This window comes from Pleurodeles waltl, chromosome 3_1, assembly GCF_031143425.1.
Source record: "Pleurodeles waltl isolate 20211129_DDA chromosome 3_1, aPleWal1.hap1.20221129, whole genome shotgun sequence".
Lineage (NCBI taxonomy): Eukaryota > Metazoa > Chordata > Amphibia > Caudata > Salamandridae > Pleurodeles > Pleurodeles waltl.
In genome coordinates, this window is record NC_090440.1 from 240,472,239 (window position 1) to 240,493,702 (window position 21,464).

Consider the following 21,464-nt stretch of genomic DNA (forward strand, 5'->3'; position numbering starts at 1 on the left):
GAGTGTCTCAGACACTTCTGTTTCCTTTCACACCACTCCCATCCGCCATCTCTCAGGTTGCTACACACTCACTCCCTCATGCTTCCCACATCGGACTGAAACCATCTACATATCTCACACATCATTTTCTTCTTAACACCCTCTGGTCAGACTCGTCTTCTGCACATACTTCTGTTCATCTCTCATTTCACAATCCCTCACAAACAAACCATCAGCTGATATTTAAAGATTCCATTTTATTTTCATTTGGTGCTGTTATTATTTTGCGTTGTGTATCTCCTTCATACACGTTGCCGTAAAACTCATAATTACAATTGGCACATATATTACCATCATTCTGTGCGCTCTGCAGAGGAGCCAAGGATTACACGTGCATGAAGTATGAACACTTTTATGCATCACTGAGAGGCACAGTGAGAAATGTGCACCACCCTCATACTCTCACTTCAGCTCTCACGCTTGTTCCGCCATGAGCACTCACCTACAGCCACAATGCACCCCGACACCCAGAGGTGACTCCGTTCAAGTAAAAGGACAAATGTTACATCAAAAAACGACAGAAACACAACATATGTAAAAACAAAAACAAATACTCTTTAGGTAATACAAGATAAAGTTTAAATGATATGCGAATAGGAACTGCATCCTAGGTATGATTACATCAAGTCTTACTAGTCTTAGTTGGGAATTCAAGTGTTCGTTTTGCCTGTAAAGCACATGAATGAGCACTCAAAACGGGCCAATTTCAAAGACAGTTTTGAATTATTGACACATGTGAGACCCGCAGAACCCCCCTCACTTAAAACCCTGCTGTGTACACATCTCCTTAGGTCACTCTGTCAACTCAGGCCCAGTCTTAGAGGTAGGCGAACCACTGACTGTTCAATCCAGATGTTGTATCTGGCTCATCTCCAGTGCCTCCAGGACCCTCACTCACAAAACAAGATGAGCTTTCATGTGGCATCTGCCAGCCCCCATATTCTAACCTCTTATACCAAGAATTTAAAATAAAGGTGTAACCTTTGGGGCAAAAATGTGAGAGGAAAGGAGATGCCCAGCTAGTAGCTGAATTCCACAAAGGGAAACAAAAAAAAACTGGGATCAGTGCCAGCTTTCCTGCTCGAACAAATTGTGTGTTCCTTGGCAAATCTTTTATTTCATCGAGCTTGCCTATTCTTTATTATTGGGTATAAGAGTATTTTCAAATGCATGAGCTCAGGGAGTGTCCTGTACAAAACCGTGTGTCTTATGTAAACAACTTACTGTACTGTTGCTCCATGTATTATATGAATCTATGCCACATACTGGTCAAACATGACAACTGACGTCCCCCTGATTTTACAAGTGCCATTGTGGTAAGGTGTGGGAAGAAGGCATTTTATAACTTCGTATCTTAAAACTATCTGCTTAATAAATGCCTCTCTAAGTAGTGATATAACCTTAAGTACCAAGGTGGACACTTTTGCATGTTAAAGAAATACAGGTTCTTAAAATTGAAAACTTTATCATATTTTTGCATGAGGTTTATTGCATGATTTACTTGGCAACTATTGTCTTTGCTAGCTGATCCGACTATTATTTCCCGGCCCAAACCCGACTATAAAATTATGGGGGGGAGGGTGGTCGTTCCACTACAAACACCCCCCTGAAGCTACGTCACCGAGTGAAACAAACCAAGTGCAAGAGGAAATCTAATCCCAGGCAAACTGCTGAACCCAAACAAGTTTGTTAGTCAAAGCCTCCAGGCTTCCATCCTGCACAGCCCAGGAGGGTGTGCATCAGTGATGAGGGAAAAAATAATCCGACACCGCAACGTGAAATATTTATCTCTTGACGGAGGGATACATTACACCAGGGTGAAAGAAACCGCTGGGCAACTGAGGTTTCCAAGGCAACCGAGATTCTTGGATTCCAGCATGCTCTTTGCTACTATTTACCACTACAATTTAATTTAGAACCATGGATAGTGGGCGCTCGACCCTGGGGGTACCCGCTTGTCATTTTGTGCGGATGGAATGAAAAAAAAAAAAAAGGTGTGTGTGGCTGCCAAACTGCCACAGGGGACAGGAAATGGGCCTCCCTCAAAGTACCTTAGTGATCAGAGGTAGCAGCTTCTGCAGTGAATGTTGCAGAATTCTGCGATAATTTTTTTTTATGTTGGCTAAACATTAGGTACATGCTATGGAATATGTATTGAGAATTACAGAGATTGCACTTAAATAGCAGTTTCTACCCTCGAGAAGTCATTGAAGTGCTTTCGGCCGGGCAGCATCCTCTGATACCCAAAGTCAGTGGTTAATCCAGGGGTTACTGGGATGAGTTTTATGCGCTCAAGGAAACCTTTCAACGAGTTTCATATGTAAACTGTAACGCAGTGCTCACAACTGAGTCATAACTATCTCCAATCCTTGCCACCACGGTTACGTTTCAACTGAAATGCACTCTCATTCAAAGAATTTCACGTAAATTTACGAGCACCATTGAAACAAAAGAGAAGATTCTTCAACTGAAAAGCCACAGACTGAATGAAAAGGTTGGATAATGGACTCCAATCTTACCCCACTGAGCGGGGCTGAGGTACCTCAGGAGGAGACCTCTGGATCTAATCACCTGATACCCTCAACAGGCCCCAAACGTAGTTGGAAGAAAGAGGTCTGTAGCTAGAAATGCTTGGGGTCCTACCCTGTTGGGCAGGATATTCCTGAGTGAAGGAGCCTGCAGTACTCTGTAACGGGTTTAAGGAATAAATTCTAAAGCAAATGGAAGATTCAGTTGGCGGTTTCATTTACCATGTACAACTCACTGACTGATTTAAAGAAAAAGCTGTTCATAATTTGATACATAAGGGATGAGCAAGTCAACACAGGTTTCACTTGGGACACAGTGCACTGGAGCTTTTTCAAGGCTGTGGAATGGAAAATGAAAAGAAATATTGGCCCTCATTATGACATTGGCAGTAAATGCCGCCTACCGCCACCACCATGACCTCCAAAAGACCGCTGCCGTGGCTATCTACCGTCCGCCACATTATGACCATAGCCGGAATTCCACCAGAAGGCTGGCGGAATTCCAGCTACGGTCATGGCGGTGGATGGCGGTGCTGCCAGTAGAACGCCACCAACCGTATCATGACACATGATACGGCCTGGTGGTGTTCCGCTGGCGGACGCTGCTGCTGGCAGCAGCGCTGTGTCCTGTCTCCTGCCGGAGGACCCCGTGCAAGCAGGTAAGTCGGGTGCTCCCACACGGGAGGGAGGTGGGGCGTGTTGTGTGTGTGGGTGTGTGTATGTTTTTGTGTGCGTGCATGCAGGTGTGTGGCGTGTGGAATGCGTGTGTGCATGAATGGGTGTGAGTGTGCATGTATGCTGTGTGGTGTGAATGCGTGGGTGCGTGTATGCATGTGTGTGTTGATGTGTGTGTGTATGAATGTATGCATGCGTGGGTGAATGTGGGTATGCGTGTGTGTATGCGTGTGTATGTCTGTGCGTGTGTATGTCAGGGGGTCGGGGGAAAGAGGGAGCGTGGGAGAGGACTCTGGGGAGACCCCTATCAGTGCCAGGAAATAAATTATAGTGCCTACCGCCATGGTTTTAGTGGCGGTAAGATTGCCACGAAAACCATGGCAGTAGGTGGGGTCATAATCCCGAGAGTGGGACTGCGACGGTCGCCTGGCTGGAGACCGAAGTCTCCAGCCCAGCGGTTGTTACCACCCTGGCGGACAGAGTGGTACATTGGTGGTTTGGCTGGAGCCAAACTGCCAGTGTCATTAATTTGGGGAAAGGTATCGCCAGCCTGTTGGCAGTACCTTTCTCCAAAATAACGCCGTCAGCCAGGGTCATAATGAGGGCCACTGTGTCTTAAATTAGCTGAAACTGCAGGCAAAGATGTGTGCTGATGCTTCTGGAGGCCAAACACTACTAATATGCATTCTTTAACAGCTAATTTTCCTAAAAATAAAAAATCTAATGGTGAATAGCCTGCTTTGCATAGGCAGAAAAACGTTCACCGCTTGAAAACAAGGCAAGTCTTTTTTACATGCTTGACATCATCAGAGTTGTGAAATCACGTTACGGAGCCATATCAAAGGTATTCAGGTCATAGAGGCCACACAGTAACACCTGAAAAAAGAGGAGACCACCTATGCATAAGGAAAATGACATCTAACTCGTGTAATACAATCCCAAAGAGAAGACTCAGCCTTTGGTGATATTCCTTGTCACCACATTGGCCAACTCAACCATATCGTATTGGATCATCTTGGAGATCCATTTTGAAATAGACTCCTGCTTCAGTAACGTTTAGTGGCCTCAGTTGCCAATGGGAGTATGTTAGACAGCTCAGTGACCGAAAAAATCATGTTTGGTCACTTCGGTCACTGCCTCTGACATGATAGACCACCTCATTCTTCACCCATTAAACTCCAAATCACCTCAATGCTCAGTTGGGACAGTACCTCTGCTCACAAGGCAAAGGTAGCACACTCATATCGTAGGCCTCAAACTCCAGCGACAAAAGGGCTGAAGTTATCAACTAAGTTAACATCTGACATTTTTTTAAGGTAGGTAGCTAAATTATTATTAGAAGTGCCAGATGAATGGGTTGTCCACAACATGTGCAACTGAATATGCTGCTCTAACATGCCTACAGGAAGCGAAGCACCAAGCACAGGATTAACTCGCATAATCATCTCAGTGGAAAGTGGCCCCCAGAGTTGGTTAGTTAAAGGTTCACACAATGAAAGTACTTATTCAGAGGTGCAAAACATAAATGATGCACTTATAGCCAATTGCTACTACCCGGACGGTCGTGTTGCTGGGACTGATCACTCCCATCATCCAGCAGGCCGAAATGGTGGGGGTTCCCCAGGACTGTCCACCTGATGGCCTTCCTCAAAATAATTTGCTCGTCCAACTTTGTGGAAGGGCTTGAATACCATCCAAAAACCACCAGAGATCCTGTTGTATTTAAACAATGAATTAATCTCTCAATTCAACCTGCAAGACTTCTTGTCCATGTACAGTTTTTTTTTTTTATGGGTGTGTTACAGCTGGGAGCATACTACGGACCCAAACACTTCCAAAGTGCTTTAAGACTTCAATGTGGCTAAAAAAAACTGAACTCATAGAGAGCTCTCATATAAAGACTACCATTAGTTCCTTCAAAAAACAGACTACATCTCAAAGAACTGAGAAGCCCTTTTTCATGAAGAGTTAAGCTAATTTTCGAACTCTAAAGGACAACCCTAGCAGTTCAGGGATTTCAAGGGCATATAGATGCTTTTGCCAGACGGTGGGTAGAATGCAACGCCTATCTGTGCTCGTGGTGCACCAGCTTTTAAGTTAGTGGTGGGCATCAGGTTTAAAAATTACCTACTGGGTAACACTGCAAAACAAAGCAAACTTGACCAGCATGGATGTACTCAGGAAGCTTTTGATGATCCCTCAGGGATTTTCAACCTCCTTTTGTCATACAGAGGTGGGATTGAATTATACAGAGGACTGTTTAGGCCTGGCCCCTCTGCTATTGTTGATAAAAATATGGGAGATGCCGGTAATAGGATTTTCCAAACATATTCTCCAGGACTGCCTGACTTTGGCCAATGTCGAAAACATTCCCTGGCTAGGATATGTAAAGCATACTCTTGTTGCTTTGGGTTTTACGGGGTTCTTTGATGATCCAGTCCATATCCCGTCCTCAGCAGGAACCCAAATAAAGAAAGTGTATTTTAAAAGGGCACAATTTAACCTCCAGCGACAATCTCACCACTTAATCTTCCCAAGTAATTCTAATGTTGTTCCTCTTAGCCAAGTGATGCAATTTTATTAATCTTTTGTATTAAATTACCAATACAGATTTAACTAGGCTTCGCTTGCACACTGCCCATTTTTAGTTTGCATTCCAATCCCAGGTGGATGGCCAGAGAACCTCCACCCATGCCTCTGTGATAATACTTCCGGACAATGCACATTGCACTTTTTACTATTGTGTGCACTTTATGGAACCGGAAGATCAACCTTTTTACTTCCGTATTTGAGGTTGCGCAATTTTAGCTCATACCAAGAAGGTCTTAGGTTCTCATTATCCATTGACTCCGCTCAAATTTGCCAAACTGTTGTAAGCTTTACAAGAGGGGGACTTTTCAACAGGAAGCATTATGGCTAATTGTTGCTTTCTAGTAGTTGGGTTGGGGTTTTGCTTTTATTGGAAAAATAAATAGTTATTTTGTTGCTCTATTGATTGTATTGCATATGAAATCTTGTATTGTGCTTTTATCACTTTTTTAAGTCAAATAAAGTTTTATAACTGACTGAATGCACACAGCACACAAATTCTACGTTCCCCAAAAAATGCAACATGCAGTCTCATAGTGGTGACGTCATCAAGCGATTTCCTAGGATGTGAAATACAAACTGAATAAAAGTCACAAGCAACAGCACGGGCTAGTATGAAGTCATTGGGATCCTGAGGAAACTGCTCTTTGTAAGTACACCGTGAAGACCAGGAGCCGGGCACCAGTACATCTCACCCTTCACTATGACTGGGTTTCTGTCGCAGTAAGCGCAAGAACATCAGTGACAGAACATGAGAGAACCCTAGGTCTGGAGGTCCAAATATTGCACCCCTCCCATCAGTAAAAGAACAGTTTGAATGTCCGTGAAACATATTTCAATAACTGCAGCAAACCAAGCCACTCTATCCACACGGTAAATGCAGCCACGAGTTATCTATTCCACAGAAGGATTACCAGAATACTCCATGTCACCAATGAATATTGTCATGTGTTTGTCTGTTCTTTGAGATGGGTAGATGAACATGCTCACCTTGGACACGTTTCCAATTCTGGACCTTCATTTGAAAATGCTGTGCTGTACTGTAGCACTCATATAGCGCTTACTACTCCTATGGAGGGCACTGAAGCACTTGCCTACACGGGCATCAAGTGTGTAGGGTGTGTAGCTGGAAAGGTGCTGTCTTTGATCCTAGGTGGGAGGGGTTTGCATGCTCTGCGGGATGACCAATGAGGTGCAGTTTTCCTGTTATGGGACGCAGCGGTTGGCAGTGTGGGGGAAGAAGTGTGAGAGACAGACATGCAGTCTATGATTTTCAGCAAGCTGGCAGCTTTGAGTAGCTCTGCAAGACTTTTTATGATACTTCTTATGAGCACAGTCTACTTAGCTGGTCAATACAATGGATTGTCTCACCTAATATTTTGTTCAAAAGTTTACGGTCCTGTACAGGCATGGTTGTAGAGAGAAGTGACGGGGAGATCTGCTGGGATCGACTTTGTTACTATCCTCCCCTATTTGAATTTCATTGTGAGAAGTAAAGAAGCAGTCAAAGTATATACACTGTTGGGCAACACTACAGCCTTTGCCTTGGCCAGCAGTATTAGGCAGCACTGTACAGTTATTCCTGGCCTGCTCAGTTAGTGATGGTTAAGTACTTAATGATGGACAAGACACGTAGTAGATGTGTCCTATGTAAGTACAAGAGGATTAAGTGACAACTGGTTGCTACTAGAATTGGTGTGGGTCAGAAGAGTTATATATGAATTGACATTACTATACTACCCAGGCTAGACATAGGTCAGCCTTTCTTAATTTATCTGGATTTTGAAAGTATTGTGCTGATTGGGGTTTCCATATCTGTGTGCAGTAAACTGTATATTGCACTTGAATGTGTAATTATGTTTGTGAATTTAATGCATTCCTTAAGTTTTATAATTGCATTGGCTCACTGATGAAGACAAGTGGATCTGTAAGTTTGCACGTGCATGGAACATCACAAAATGATGATGCAAACCCCATTGGGTCTTCATTGACTATTGGGGTGCTGAACTTTGCCAATTCTGTCCACGAACCTGTGATTAAAAGTTTTAACTATATGCCTACTGCGAAGCTGAGCATGGAAAATGCAGATGAACTGGGAGTTTTTGCCCCTCTCCACAATTGATAAAGTAACATCATGGTTGAGTCCCAGTGGAGGGGCCGTGGAATAAAGAAAGCATAAACCGTACCTCCTAACTCTATGCACAAACTTCTCAGTTCAGTTCCATTGTATTACCTTTCACAAGCCCCCCTTGTGGCTAGGTGCCAACACTCACCTCCTGCTCCAGCAGCATTCTTATCCTAATAAATATTAATAGCAATTGCTGCCTATACAGCTTTCCGGACCGACTTCTTTTATTTAGTCTTTAATACTTGTATCATCCCCCACGGATCTGTTGCTTTGTTGACAGATCTGAGCTTTATACATTTCACACAAGAAATAAATCATATTTCCATCAGACCCAACGCTAACCAAGGAAAATTTTTGAACTTTCATCTTTTAATACTAAGAAACACATGCATAAAATAATGAATCAAATGAGATTTTATTCATAATAGCCTTCAATGAATCTGTAACATTTCCTAACAATTCGGTACAGCTGTAAAGCAAGGAAGACGGGCAAAGTCAGTCAACCATCAGGCAAAAAGTTCTCAGCCGATTGTTAAATAAAAATAAAATAAAATCTCCCCTTAGTCAATGCTACCCTCTTTCAGAAGGTTCTCTTAGTTCATCTACTTCAAGGTCTCATAGTTCAAGTGATGTCAGAATTGAGATCTGAAGGTATTTTAAAAAGGTGATTCGTAAGCACTGAGACTTGTCAGGAGTAATATAATACTCTCAATATGTAATGTACACACCCAACGAATGACGAGACCTCAGAAGCATACCCAGAACCTCAGATTGTACTTCATAAAATGTATTACTAAAGCACAAGATTATGCTCCAAGGTTAAGGCTAAAACCCAATAAGTGAGATTGTACTCCAAGGCGTGATCGTCTCACCCAATGGGTAAGACTGTGCCTACTGGCTGCAGAGCACACACCCAATGAGTAAAACTGTGCTCCATCATACCACGTGAGTGAGACATGGATCCAAGATATTAGACTCATGGCTAATCGGCAAGGCTGGAGATGGTCCCCCACGTCCCCACACGCAAACAGACACATTCCTACCTTAGCAGCTGGCTCTGCTGGCTCTGGCTACCATTGGGGTCGCTCTCTGCCACCACGGTGGGTTCCACCTCTGGCGACTTGAGGAGCCTCAGCTCGTCCACTTGCACAGCGTTGTAGAAGTTCTGCTGCCCGCCATCCGGCGTCAGCACTGGGCTTTTCAGCTCGTTATGGTTCTTCTGGTTCTTCACCAGGTTGACTGCTGCCACCGGCAGCTGCATCAGCCTCTGCATGGGCTTCATCTTCGACTTGCTGTTCTACAACTAGTATCCCAGGGGTGCCACAAACAGGGCGCACTGGGCCCAAAAGAACCCTAGCCAAGTTCTGCACCTTTCCTTCTTTTTGTGAGAGCCACTCGCCAAACTGGCCAAAACTTGAAGCGCAACCTCAAGATCTGACTGTGAAGGACAGAGGTCCTGTTCCCTAGCACTCCCTGAGCACGCCTTGCAGGATGGCCTGTGTTCTAAAAGCCCTCTGCAACTCTGAGCAGTGTACAGTGAACCAGTGGCATAATTCCAAATATAACCCCTGGAAGCCTGAAGTACAGACACCCACATCTCTCTCTCGTAGCTTCGAGGGAGCCTGGGCACTTACTGTGCATATATCAGGAAATATAAATATGTGTCTGCATTTATATATAAATAACACCCACCCACTATTTACAGTGCTACGAGGCCGCAATATTATAGTACAAATCGCTATGGAAAGACAGTATCATGATGAGACTCAATCTCTTTTCCTTCTCTATCAGTGTGAAATGTGATGCTGGACTTTACCTGCTAAAGTCCGGTGCGAGCTCTACCGAAGAGGATAAACAGACTGCCTCGCCTGCACGCGGATGCTACAGACTGCTGCCTAAGCTGAATAGGTCCATGGCCGGCCCTTCTGAACACACAAGCAACAGTTTGCCCCTTCTGACTGCTCTACCACAGAACACGTGCGGACGCCGCCTCGCTGGAACCTGCATGCAGCTGCCGGCTCTCCTGAGCCATACCTGCTGTTACTGCCTGCTCCCCGAAGCGACACATGCCACGGCTGCCTGCACCTCACTTGCTGCATGGTACAAACTGCTGCCTAAATCGCACATGATAGCGCTTCCTCGCCTGCCCAGGCAGGCTAGAGACGGGGCGACCCACTCCAGCTTGTTTTCCTCCCCACTGAGAGCCCAGGGGGCCTGGGAGAGCGCCCCTCCACCTGCACAAGGCTCCTGTCCTGCTGCCTCCCCTTCTCCCGGAGCAGCTCTGCCCCACTCCTTCAGCCACGTTTGCAGGTCCCTGGTCCCACCCGCTCCCCCTCCTCCCTCACGCGCTCTGATATATGACTCAGCGCTCACACACTCTCTCTCTTTCAATGGGTTCAGCCTGTGCACCCCTCCCTTCTCCTCCGCCTACTCCTCGCTCAGCTGCACCAGGGACGGATGCTCTGAAACACGATGCCTCTTGAGGAGGGGGCTTCGGCTGCGCAGTCCGCACAGGATCCGGACTCTTGTCCGGGGTGCCAGCGGGGCTCCCCACGGGTGCTGGGCTCCTTGCACTGGGGCTGGAAGCCTGCCTTCTCGCCAGGGATTCCAAGCGGGGCAGAGTCCCTGCCACGCTGCCAAAGTTCCACACGGGGGCAGGCTTCCCATCGGCTGCCAAGTCCGCACACATGATTTGGGCTCCTGTTCTGCTGGCAAGGATCCCTGCACAGGTGGTACTGCGACCTGCCCTGCTGCCTGGTGTTCACACACTGGAATTCTGGGCAACCTCCCTGCTGCCAGAGCATCATACAAGCTTTCTACTAGGGAATCTTCACTGATGGGCTAAGTTCCTATCCCTCAGATATTAATGCCCAATTTCAATGGGCAACTAGAGCAGCAGAGGGGAGGAATTTAGAGCATCTAATATAGTGCCGTGTGCTTGGCTGCTTCGCACTCCAAAGCGCCTTTGAGGATGGGCAAACTATGTGCAGTCAACATTCCTGCGATGTTAAATTCAGATTATTATATTATCGCATTGTTGTGTTGTTGTTATACACGTATTAATTCTGTAACACGTATTACGTTTATTATTAATGGCTATTGTTGTAGGATTATTACTATTATCACCATTACTATTAGCAAATATTTTAGTGCTATAATTCCAATGGCAATAAAACATTTGTTTTAGTCATTACAATTGAGTGACTTTATTTATTGTGTTAAACTAATACTAGTATGATTAGCATTCGTTTTATAATCATATTGTAGTTATTTACGTAATTTATGATACTAGTGTATTTTTCCATTCAATGCATCATTAGCACCTCTACGAACTTAAAAAGCCACTAGTGACTTAATTATTACCACAATATTATTAGTGCCAACATGCATCTGAATACATATCGTCCTTTAAGACACATCGCTTTCTTCCCCTATTTATACTTAACTGCAATGCACGGCACAAGTTTGCAATAATTGGTGCAACTCGTCGCACTTACACTTCCAACATTAAACACACAATGCACAACTTTTCTTATGTTTCTAAGAGGGTCAGCACCTGGAGTCACAGTGACATGCTGTCCTTGCCTCGGCTGCATGATTCACCCACCCCATGTTGACAGATCACAGGTAAATGAATTGTGTTTGTCTTTCATAGAGTGGTAATAAAAACACAGGTACGTGGCTCAGAATCTTACAAAAACAAATTCTTTGCTGAAATGGCGTCCTTAGTTGGCTGATGCTTTTGGCAGCTGCCTGCATGAGGATACACTGCTATTTACCGAATATGTGACAGAACAACTAGGTCCTAAACAACTATAGCCTAAACCACTACTGCTAAACAACTAAAAAGTCTCTACAACTTAGTACTGAACAACTACTGTCTAAACAACAATTGTGTCTGAATAACAATTGCCTGAACAACTAATATATATATATATATATATATATATATATATATATATATATATATATATATATTCTAAACAACTAATAAACCATAAAAACAAAAAAGAAAACCTTACCTTAAAATTAATTGTTCAGGCAATTGTTATTCAGGCACAATTGTTGTTTAGACAGTAGTTGTTCAGTACTTAGTTGTAGAGACTTTTCAGTTGTTTAGCAGTAGTGGTTCAGGCAAGTAGTGGTTTAGACCTAGTTGTTCAGGATATTTCCCCTATTTACCCTATGTCAAAACAATGCAGGCTGAACATTCGTGGTAATAACTAGGGTCCTGCAAAATGTTAGTTCACCCTCCTAAAGGCTGCACCCAGAATCAGACATGGATTAACAAACTGCATGCTCCATGCATAAAAAACACACACAACTATGAACAATCTGAATCGCATAATAGTAATGAATAGTGTGTGAATAAACTTGGACCGGGCACACTTCCCTGACATTTTTTTTGTAGTCAGCTGTGAAATACTTCACAGAGATTGCAAACGTTTGTGGACGGTAGTGGGAACAACTATGTAACACCACAGAATGGACATATGGTGGTGAAAGTGATGGCTCTATGTAGCCAAAGGGTCATCAGCGCAGGAGGCAAAACTCCCAAGATAAGAAAAGATTCACAGTAATGGAAGTGAATGTGGTGACCTGGTCAGCGAGGCCACTAGTGCAGCTGAGGTGTGCTGTAGCGCTGGGGCGCGTCATGCAAATACAATACACACCACAGTGTATCGTGAGGGCGGAAGATCCTGTGTGGACGTTCCTCCATTTATTTCTAGCCTCCGCCTACGCCTAGCCAGAGGATGTGCTAAGTGTATATCCGGGGCATGTAACACATCACGCCGCCAAGAGTTGCGTAGCTTATTACATACCTCCCTAACTCGGCGTTGATGTTCAATTAGTTGTGACAAAGTCCCTTAGTCTTCTACTCGGTGGTGGAGTGGGTAGGAGAACATACCGCTGGTGACAGAAGCAGCTTACATTTTCCTGGATATCAGGATGGTTGTTAGACTGGTGTTCCTGTGTATCTTATCCTGAGATGGGGTCATGGGGTGTTGGTTCTCGCAGCTCTTGTTCATCCTGTGGTAGTCCCCAGTTGGTGTTATCCAGGTCCGAAGTACTCCTGGGGAGCTCACTAAAGGTTGCTTTGCGGAACCAAGAGATGTTCCGGGTCACTTGCTCAACTCCTTTTCTTGCAGTGATCATGGTGCCATCCATGCCGACATCCATCCATATCCCGGGTTCAAAGGGCGTTCAGAACTTTCATCCAGCCTCCTGTCCCTAATAATCACCTGATCACGGGGATGTAGGTGCTGTGTTGTCCCATGTGAATAGCATTTGTTTCTCTTCTCCTTGCCTGGGTCTCTTCAGGGCAATAAGGTGGTGGCTGCCATCCTGAATAGGTTGGCAGGCTTTCACGTCTTCCCAAATCAACATGAGTGAACAGGAGGCCCGTCACATGGTACAATGTGGGGTTCCTCGGTATTCCCGCAGAAAACACTGGAGGCTGAGCACTGGGACAGCTGCTTCAAGAGTGACAATCCGCAGGGCTTTGTTCAATGTGCGCACAAAGCACTCAACTTGACCATTCGCTTGTGGCCACTGTGAAGTGATTTTTTGGTGGAATTCTATCCCTTGGAAAGGCAGTCCATTGTCATTCTTGATTTCCTAGGGAAATCTGAGCATTGCAAATACCTTCTCTAAGACAGGTGCGACGTTGGTAAAGGCAGTGGAATCAATGACTTAGACAATTGGATACTTCGAGTATTCAACGATCATGACTAAAGTGGTCCTCCTGTCTGGAAAGCTCCCAAAGTCGAGACTGACTTTGGACCAGGGTGTGGTGCATGGTACTTCAGGTGTACTTGTCAGTTGAAAGGTTGGGAACTGCTTCACAAGGTCATCAACCATGTCTTCAAGGCCAGGAAGCCATAACCTTTTACTCATACGTGACTTCATCTTCGCTGTGCACTGATGTCCCCCATGGGCTAGCGTTGCCACTCATCGTTGGAGGCTGTCGGGGATCACCAGCTGCTGCCTTTGTAGTTTGAGACCATCCAGGGGCGTGCTGAGCTCATTGCGGACCCGCCTGAATTTCATCATTTTTTCTTTTTCCGGGCTTGTCCAGTCATTAGCCCCTTTGAAGTAGTCTTTCCAGGAGCCCCTCGCTATAGCACTTTTAACTTTTGCTATTATAACATCCTCAGCAGCGGCATTCAAAATCTCTTTCAGGTCAAGTGTTTGGGGCTGGCGCTGCGGACCAACATTTTCACATATTCTTCGGCCGCTTCATCAGTAGTTGTGCTCTGTTCGGCAGGTTGCAGTGGGTGCCGGGGCAAAAAGTCTGCTGGGTTCCTGGCACCATGCGGTAATGTTGAAGTTGAATGACCCAGCACTCTATCCGTGGAGGAGGGTGTGGTGCAGTGCCCATGAACAACGGGACGAGTGGTTGGCGATTGGTGACCACTCTGAAGGGCCTTCTGCAAAGGTAGAGGTTGAAATGTCCGCAGGCCCATTTTATTGACAAGTGCATCCCTCCCAATTTGGGGGGTAACGCTTCTCGGTCTGTGTGAGGGCTTTGCTTGCAAAAGCAAGGGGTGCCCATCTACCAAGCTCTACTTCTTGGGTCAGAACAGCTCTTATGCCTACTGGGCTCGCATCTACTATGAACTCTGTCTTCTTCTTGGGGTCGAAATACACCATGGTTGTTTTGCACAGCAGCTCTTCTTTGAGGGCTTGAAAGGCAACCATGGGGTGTCAGCTTTGGTGAGGGCTCGGAGTGGCTCAGCAAGTGTGGCTAGGTTTGGTATGAACTACCAACAGTAGAAGGTCATTCCTAAGAAACTCTGCACTTGAGTTACAGTTCTCAGCGTCAGGGCCTGCTTTATTGCCTGGCATTTCCGGGTGTCAACTTCCACACCTTCCTGACTGAAAACATACTCAAAGAATTTGATGGACGTCTGGGAGAATGAGCACTTCTACCTGTGGAGAGTTAGGTCATGCTCCAACAGGCGCTTGAGGGTGGCCCTCAGGTGTTGGTAGTGTTTCTCTGAAGAGCTTGAGTTGATAAGGATGTAGTCACTCATGTTCATGACTTCCTCGAGTCCTGATAGTGTCTCGGAGAGCGTCCTGGAACACCTCCGCTGCGGAGGAGATGCCGAAGTTTAAACGCTTGTATCATCTTAGTCCCAGGTGCGTTGAGAAGGTGGTTATATACCTGCTGTCCTCAGACAGGCATAACTGATGGTATCCGGCTTTGAGGTCTAACTGGGAGAACCAGAGGGAGTCATTTAGGTCAGCGTTAATGTAATCTATGGTAGGTGTTATGTGTTTCTCCCTCTTGATTGCTTGGTTAGGGAGGCGCATGTCAATGCATAGCCGTATCTTCTCCAACTATTTCGGCTTCTCCATGATCACCATGGGGGATACCAATGGGGTCGGCCCTGATACCTTTTCTATCACTCCTTGGGTCTCCGACTTGTCCAGTTCTTGCTCCACCAGCGCACGGAGGTGAAAAGGGATGAGCCTATGTCATAGGGCGGTGGGCTTTACCGACTTGTCAATGTGCAACTTAACTGGTGGGGCTTTCAGACATCCAAGGCCAACAAACAGTTTTGGGAAATGGCTCAGTAATTCTTCTATCTGGAATGCTTTCACGCTTTTTGTGAAAAACATTAGCCCTGAGTCTTCTGCTGAGTGGCTGCCAAGAAGGGCGTCAGCTTCTTTGTCGAGTATGTGAAATGTGGTTTGTATCTTTGTCATTAGATTTGATGCTTTCTGTCATACGTCCCTACAGTGGCAAGGGTGTGAGGCTCCCGTATGCGGATATCTTTGTGTTGGAGTGTACTAGTGTGGGGCGCAGTCAGAGACAATGGCATTGCTGTACATTCATCATGTTAACCGAGGCACCAAGGTCTATGAGGTCTTTTACCTAGGACCTCACTACCTCGAAAACACAGGTCAGCTGAGGACTTCGGGGGTGCTTCAGGTCGTTAGTAAACAAGATGACGAAGACTCCTTCTTTGTCCTGTGATGAGTCTCCGCGAGTGTCCTTTGATTGTGACGGCTTGTTTCCTGTGACAATGGTTCATGCAGCGACAGTGCTCTCACTGCTCTTGTAAGGGCTTGGCTCTCTCTGTCTTGGGTACTTCCTCTACAGGTAGTCGCAAAGTGGTTCATCTTCCCACACTTGGAGACTATCCATCCTTGTGCTGAGCAGTCCTTCAGGGCATGTCCTCACCCTAAGTATGTGCAGCATGCGGGGATGTACATCTTAGGTCTTCCCTTTGTATTTTGTGCTTGCTTTGCCTCAGTGCGTTATCGTTTATTGGTGGGAATCTTTTCAGGTGCTTGTGTTATCGCCATTTACATCTCGGTGGCTCTGGCAGCTGAGAGGTTGTGTGATTGTGTCATTATCAGAATGTCATCCAAGCTGATGTTCGGCTGTCAAAGGATGAGGCCTCTGAGCAGTTTGTTACAGCTTCCTTGGATGATCTGCGCTCATATCTCTTTTGGTTGGTCATCGCTGTGCATGTGCTGGCAAGTTCTCTGAGCTGGGTTTGAAACTGATCAATTGATTTCCCTTCTCTCACTTATACTGTTCAGTCTGGATTTAGTTGTGGACTGAAATGAGCGTTCTCACAGAAGCATCGTAGTCATCCATTGCACTGGTGTTTGGGAGGTGTCTGAGGAGTTTGTATATTTTGTTGCACCCGAAGTGACCTCTTCACAGCTCCGTCTCGTTCCCGATTTGAGATGAAGTAGTTTTCTAGCCTTCCTATCCATATCTTCCAGTGAGGAGACGCTGTGGAGGTGTCCGCAAGTTCGCTGAATAGTGGAAGCGCTCCTGCCATAGAATGCTGTTGTGAAGCTGGTATGGGATTTGCTGCTGCTGCTGGGTCATCTGTCATCTGAGAGGCGTGAGGCGCACTAGTGGTGTCCTGGTAGAATAAGTCTTTAGTTTCGGGTGGTTGCACAGCTGCTTTGCTAGTGTAGTCTCCGAGGGATTCTTTGTCACCGCTGCACTATTACTAGGTGACTGCCAGAAAGTATCTAGGGCTGGGCTACAGAAAACAGTGGGCACGTGGAACAGTGTCCAGGATGGTGCCAGAATGCTCATAGCAATGCGCCGGGCGTAACAGGCCATGATGGTGCACAATCAGAGAGCAGGCTGTGCAGGAATGTGCTCAGGGTGTGGCAAACAGGACAGTCTTGATGCAGTGTCACTTGAAAAAAACTCGTCATAAATATTTCCTGCGGTATGCAGATCAGCTATCCAGGGTCCAGAATAGCGCTTGCTGCAACCGAGGCAATAGTCAAGGTGGTCGGATGGATGCAGATGGTAGGGGCTCGTGGGGCGTGTCTTCTCAAGCCCAGAGCCGCTCTGATCAGTATTGTGGACGGGGCTCCATGGCCGACGCAGAGGCAGTCAGTAGGCTGTGGGGGCGGCGGACACTATAACTTGTAGTTGGGGGCAGCACACTAGCTGTGTAGCACAGGAGGCAGCGGCGCAGGAGACAGGTTTCGACGGCAGATGGGCACCGCTGACGCTGAGAAAAAGCCTGAAGGGATGAGTGCTGAAAGCAGGGCAGCAAGTGCTAAACACCAGGTGCGGAGCTTCCTCTTGGGCCAGCATGGGTGGTGCACAGTACCCAGGCAACTCAGAGGTGAGGCACGTGGGCTGGGGACCCTCATCGCCAATGTGGTGACCTGGTCAGCAAGGTTACTTGTGCGGCTGAGATATGTTGCTTGCACGTCATGCAAAGACCACACATATCACAATGTATTGTGCGGGTGGAAGCCCCCGTGCGCTTGTTCCCACAGTTGTTTCTAGCCTCTGGCCAAGACAGGCCAGAGGATGTGCTAAGTGTATATCCGGGGCATGTAACAGATGAGAGATCACGCCACCAAGAGTTGCGCAGCTCACTACAGTGAACAACCAGATCTTCAGTTGATTAAGAAATAATGATAAATTATTCCAGGACTTAGAGGTAAGACATGAGAAGGCATGATCTCTGTGGCTCAGAGAGGAGGAAATGCCGATGAAGAGCTTAAGCCGGGAAGAGGCCTGTGGACTTGGTGGCAGAGCTGGGGATAGTACAGGCAGAGGAATGTAAACAAAAGCGACCGTTAGCCTATGGAGAGCCAATTCAGTTGGTGAGGTGTCTAGTAATGTGCTCTCTGTGCAAAAGCCTTAGGAAGGGTCAGGCAGCCGGGTTTTGAATGATTTAAAGTTTGCCTGTCAGAGATAAGAGCCTGAGATAAAAGATGATTTCCACAGTTGAGACGGTGAAACTATAGCCTGGACCATTGGTTTGCAGGAGTCAGTGGGAAGAATCTTCAGGCTAAAAAAGAAGATATGTAAGCCAAAAGATGCTGAAATAAAAGACCAGTCCTTTGGCTACTGGTAAGGCTGCCAAGCCCTTTTTTGTAGACCACCCACTGCCTGACCACTCGTCCAAAGCGACTTCTATGAGAAGCACGTCTGGTTGTCCTGTTAAGTTTTAATGACATCCAGTCCATCAACTCAGCAACAGCAATTATACTATGTTTGAAGCTCTTTTAGGTGCATTCCCATTCATTTGAGCTAGATGCAGCTGCAGACTCAGCATCCATGAAGAGAGAGATGTTTCCTCCTATTGCCACTTTCAAAGGAGCAGGATACAGGGAACTAACTTGAGCACCATTATCAACATGTTAATTTAAGTTTTACAGCTTTATTCCTCTATTGACTGTCAATTGGAGCACATACAGGAAAACTAATATAGGATTTCATACATCACATTTCCTTTCCTGGTGGCCCACTGTGCAATGTGTTCAGGATTAAAGAAATTGTTCAACAAGCAGTAGCTTTGTTCTATTTCTTTCTCATAGTCAGTCTCACTGCAGGTATTAACGGTAAGGGTGAATAACCACTAGGTATAACCTCAGTCCTCAATTAAGCCTCCACTGCCTACTGTAAATCAGTGTGTCCACTGCCAAGACACCAATCTAACATGCAAATATTAGATGTTCTCTTTCATTTTCAAGCCTTTCGAGCAAATCTTCAACACAGATGAAGGAGGCAACCACACAATCACGGAAGGTGTTGAGGGAGTCAAAAGGTTAGTGCTGTTTTGTCATATGGGACTCCAATTTATCCACACTCTTTTGCATTGCTGATGAGGCTGGTTCAAGTTTAACCACCCTCCATGTGAGACCCTGTAGTTTAGACCCTCCACTGCTGTCACCTTTGTACCTACGCCACTCTCCATCTTGTGGAAGCTCTGGAGGGAAGCTTTCAGAACTCTTTCCTTCTTCACCGTAAGGTCAGAGAAACTATGACGGTCAGCCCTAGTTCTTGCACATGCCTCACTTGCCTGAGTTTTAGTGTGGAAGAATCAATGAGGGTCCACCTTTCTTTAAGGTCACAGTATCATCTTGTGGCACACACATTTTCAGTAGCTTCACCATCTCTGCTGTGAAAGAGGTGTCAGAAAGACAAGGTTGTGTCTTATTAGAATGCTAGCTCCCCTAAGTGTTTCTCTGGGCACTATACATCCATTGTCACACAAGCCATTAATGTAAAGGGATGAAAATGATTCAGAGCACCCCTTTTAAAGAATGAGGTGGTTAGCAACACCCACTTGGGACCTATTTTGCTCATGTTGCATCATCCTGGGTCCAGAACACTTCATCTGCTGACATGGATGATCAAAAAAGACCACTCGCCGCCTCTATCTGACAGAACCTCGGCAGCCTCTCACCACTGCAGATACTCCTATTGGGCACTGCACTGACTGACATTTTGGATTCTCCACTGGGATGTGGGAGGGGTTACCACACAAACCCTCAGGGCTAGGACCATCACATCTCAACTGCTTCTACGTTCAAAACATCATTGGTTCTGATTGGTTTTCCCAGAGCCCAGGGAACCTTTACCAGGTTAACATGTTTTGCCGACAACAGCACGACAGCTGTGTGGAGTTAGCTCAGATGACTTGCCAGGGATAGCTATGTCAGATTAGGGCCAGAGTCTTCACCATCATAGGATTTTAATAGCAAATAAAATATTCATCTTGTTAAGCTTGCAGATGTTATTTTATTTGTAGTGAGTTAACTGGTGTTGAGTAACGTGCAGCTTAGGTACAGAGGATTTCAAAAGTAGGCAAACTGACACACGGAGTATTAGCCTGAGAGGAAAGGCCAAAAAAATAAAGAGGAGAGTAATGTATGTAGCAGCCATCACATGGAGAATGGTGGTATGTGGCAGAGGTATACTAGGCCTCCTTACTGTATACTCACGTAGTAAGGGTGGTTCATGGATTCCCGCCCTCCATCTAGGCGAGCATCGACAGACACAGTTGAGCGTGCCCTAAGTTCACCTTCTGTGTGCCACTGGTGTGGCACCACTGGCAAATAAGTTCTCATTTTCTATCGTCGGCAGGAATGGGGACAGGTGGGCAGAGGTTGTTTCCAAGACAACAGACGCAGCAGTAAAAATAAAAGAAATCGGGAGGCTGAAAACCAATAACACGGAGCTCAGAGCCTCATGCTGTACAGCAGCTACTGGGAAAAGAAGAGAAATCAAACAGGAGTAAAGAAAAAACCCAAATTAAAGTAATCAAGCACCCTTTTGCATAACAAAATGGATGATTTTTGTGGCTGAGCTTCTCAAACAACACACGGAACAGGACGGAAGCAGCAAAGTAAATTAAAAACCAGCTGCGGTTGATCTAGAGGAAGCAGCCATTGATAAGAGATATGGAATAAAATTATCATCAGTTGGGAATAAAAAATGGAAATGATCTGCCCCTACCAGACCAACAGTGCTGGGGCAAAAAGGAAGGAATAGCACAAACAAATGAGAGACTTCTATGGGCAGGACTGACGGTGTGGGGCTTGGACACATCAAGGGATCGGCTACATACACTGGAGCAACCTTGCAGTGCCCATGAAGTGTTTCCTTGGAGGATGCTAACCAATAGTGCTGTGAAAAACAGACTGAAGATGGAAATACCCATTGACTTATAGGGACCGCTTCAATAAACAAGCATTTGCAATGCAATGCAATGGGTCTCACGTTTGCTCGAGTGAGAGCTATTAGCTTTGTAAATTCCTAACTGGATTTTTCTTGCTACATAAATTAAAAATAAAAAGTAAAACAGTTGACATAAGCAAGCCGATTCAAAGTGCCACGGCTGCCATGAGCATGCGAGCGAAGGAGAGACACAAAAGAAAAAAGAAGTTTGCTCGCAGTCAAACTTACCGGCATTCATGCAATTATCCATTTAACAGGATCGATGGCCAAGGCGGTAACAAAACAGCCCCATGGAGGGACAAACATAAAGTATTTACCAATGATAACAAAGGATTTTTGAAAGGCAAGCCCATGAATGAGTGATAGTGATGGGCGTGTGGTGGGCGTGGTTAAAAGCCCACTGACAGATTACAACAGGACAGAGCGCTTGCGCGCTCGACCTAAAAAAAAACCTCCTGCTTGGGAACAGGTCATTTAGCCTGGTCTGTCCTTGCCCCATTCTTCCCTCTTTCCATTCTCCTTCTCCAGAAGTCAT

The 21,464-nt window shown here is 45.8% G+C and overlaps 1 protein-coding gene across 6 annotated transcripts in view; it reads right to left on the bottom strand.

Moving 5' to 3' along the window:
- AP3B2 (adaptor related protein complex 3 subunit beta 2) overlaps window positions 1-21,464 on the bottom strand; it is a 332,461-nt gene that overhangs the window by 255,851 nt on the left and 55,146 nt on the right. For 3 of the 6 annotated variants that reach the window (XM_069222318.1, XM_069222316.1, XM_069222322.1), the window contains exon 1: window positions 9,003-9,385. The exons of 2 other annotated variants lie outside the window; for them this stretch is intronic. In XM_069222318.1, the coding sequence (XP_069078419.1) occupies window positions 9,003-9,241 (239 nt within the window). In that variant the 5' untranslated portion in view covers window positions 9,242-9,385. Of the gene's footprint in view, window positions 1-9,002; window positions 9,386-9,993; window positions 10,207-21,464 lie in introns of those variants that run through there. One more of the 6 variants, XM_069222321.1, reaches the window with a different exon arrangement.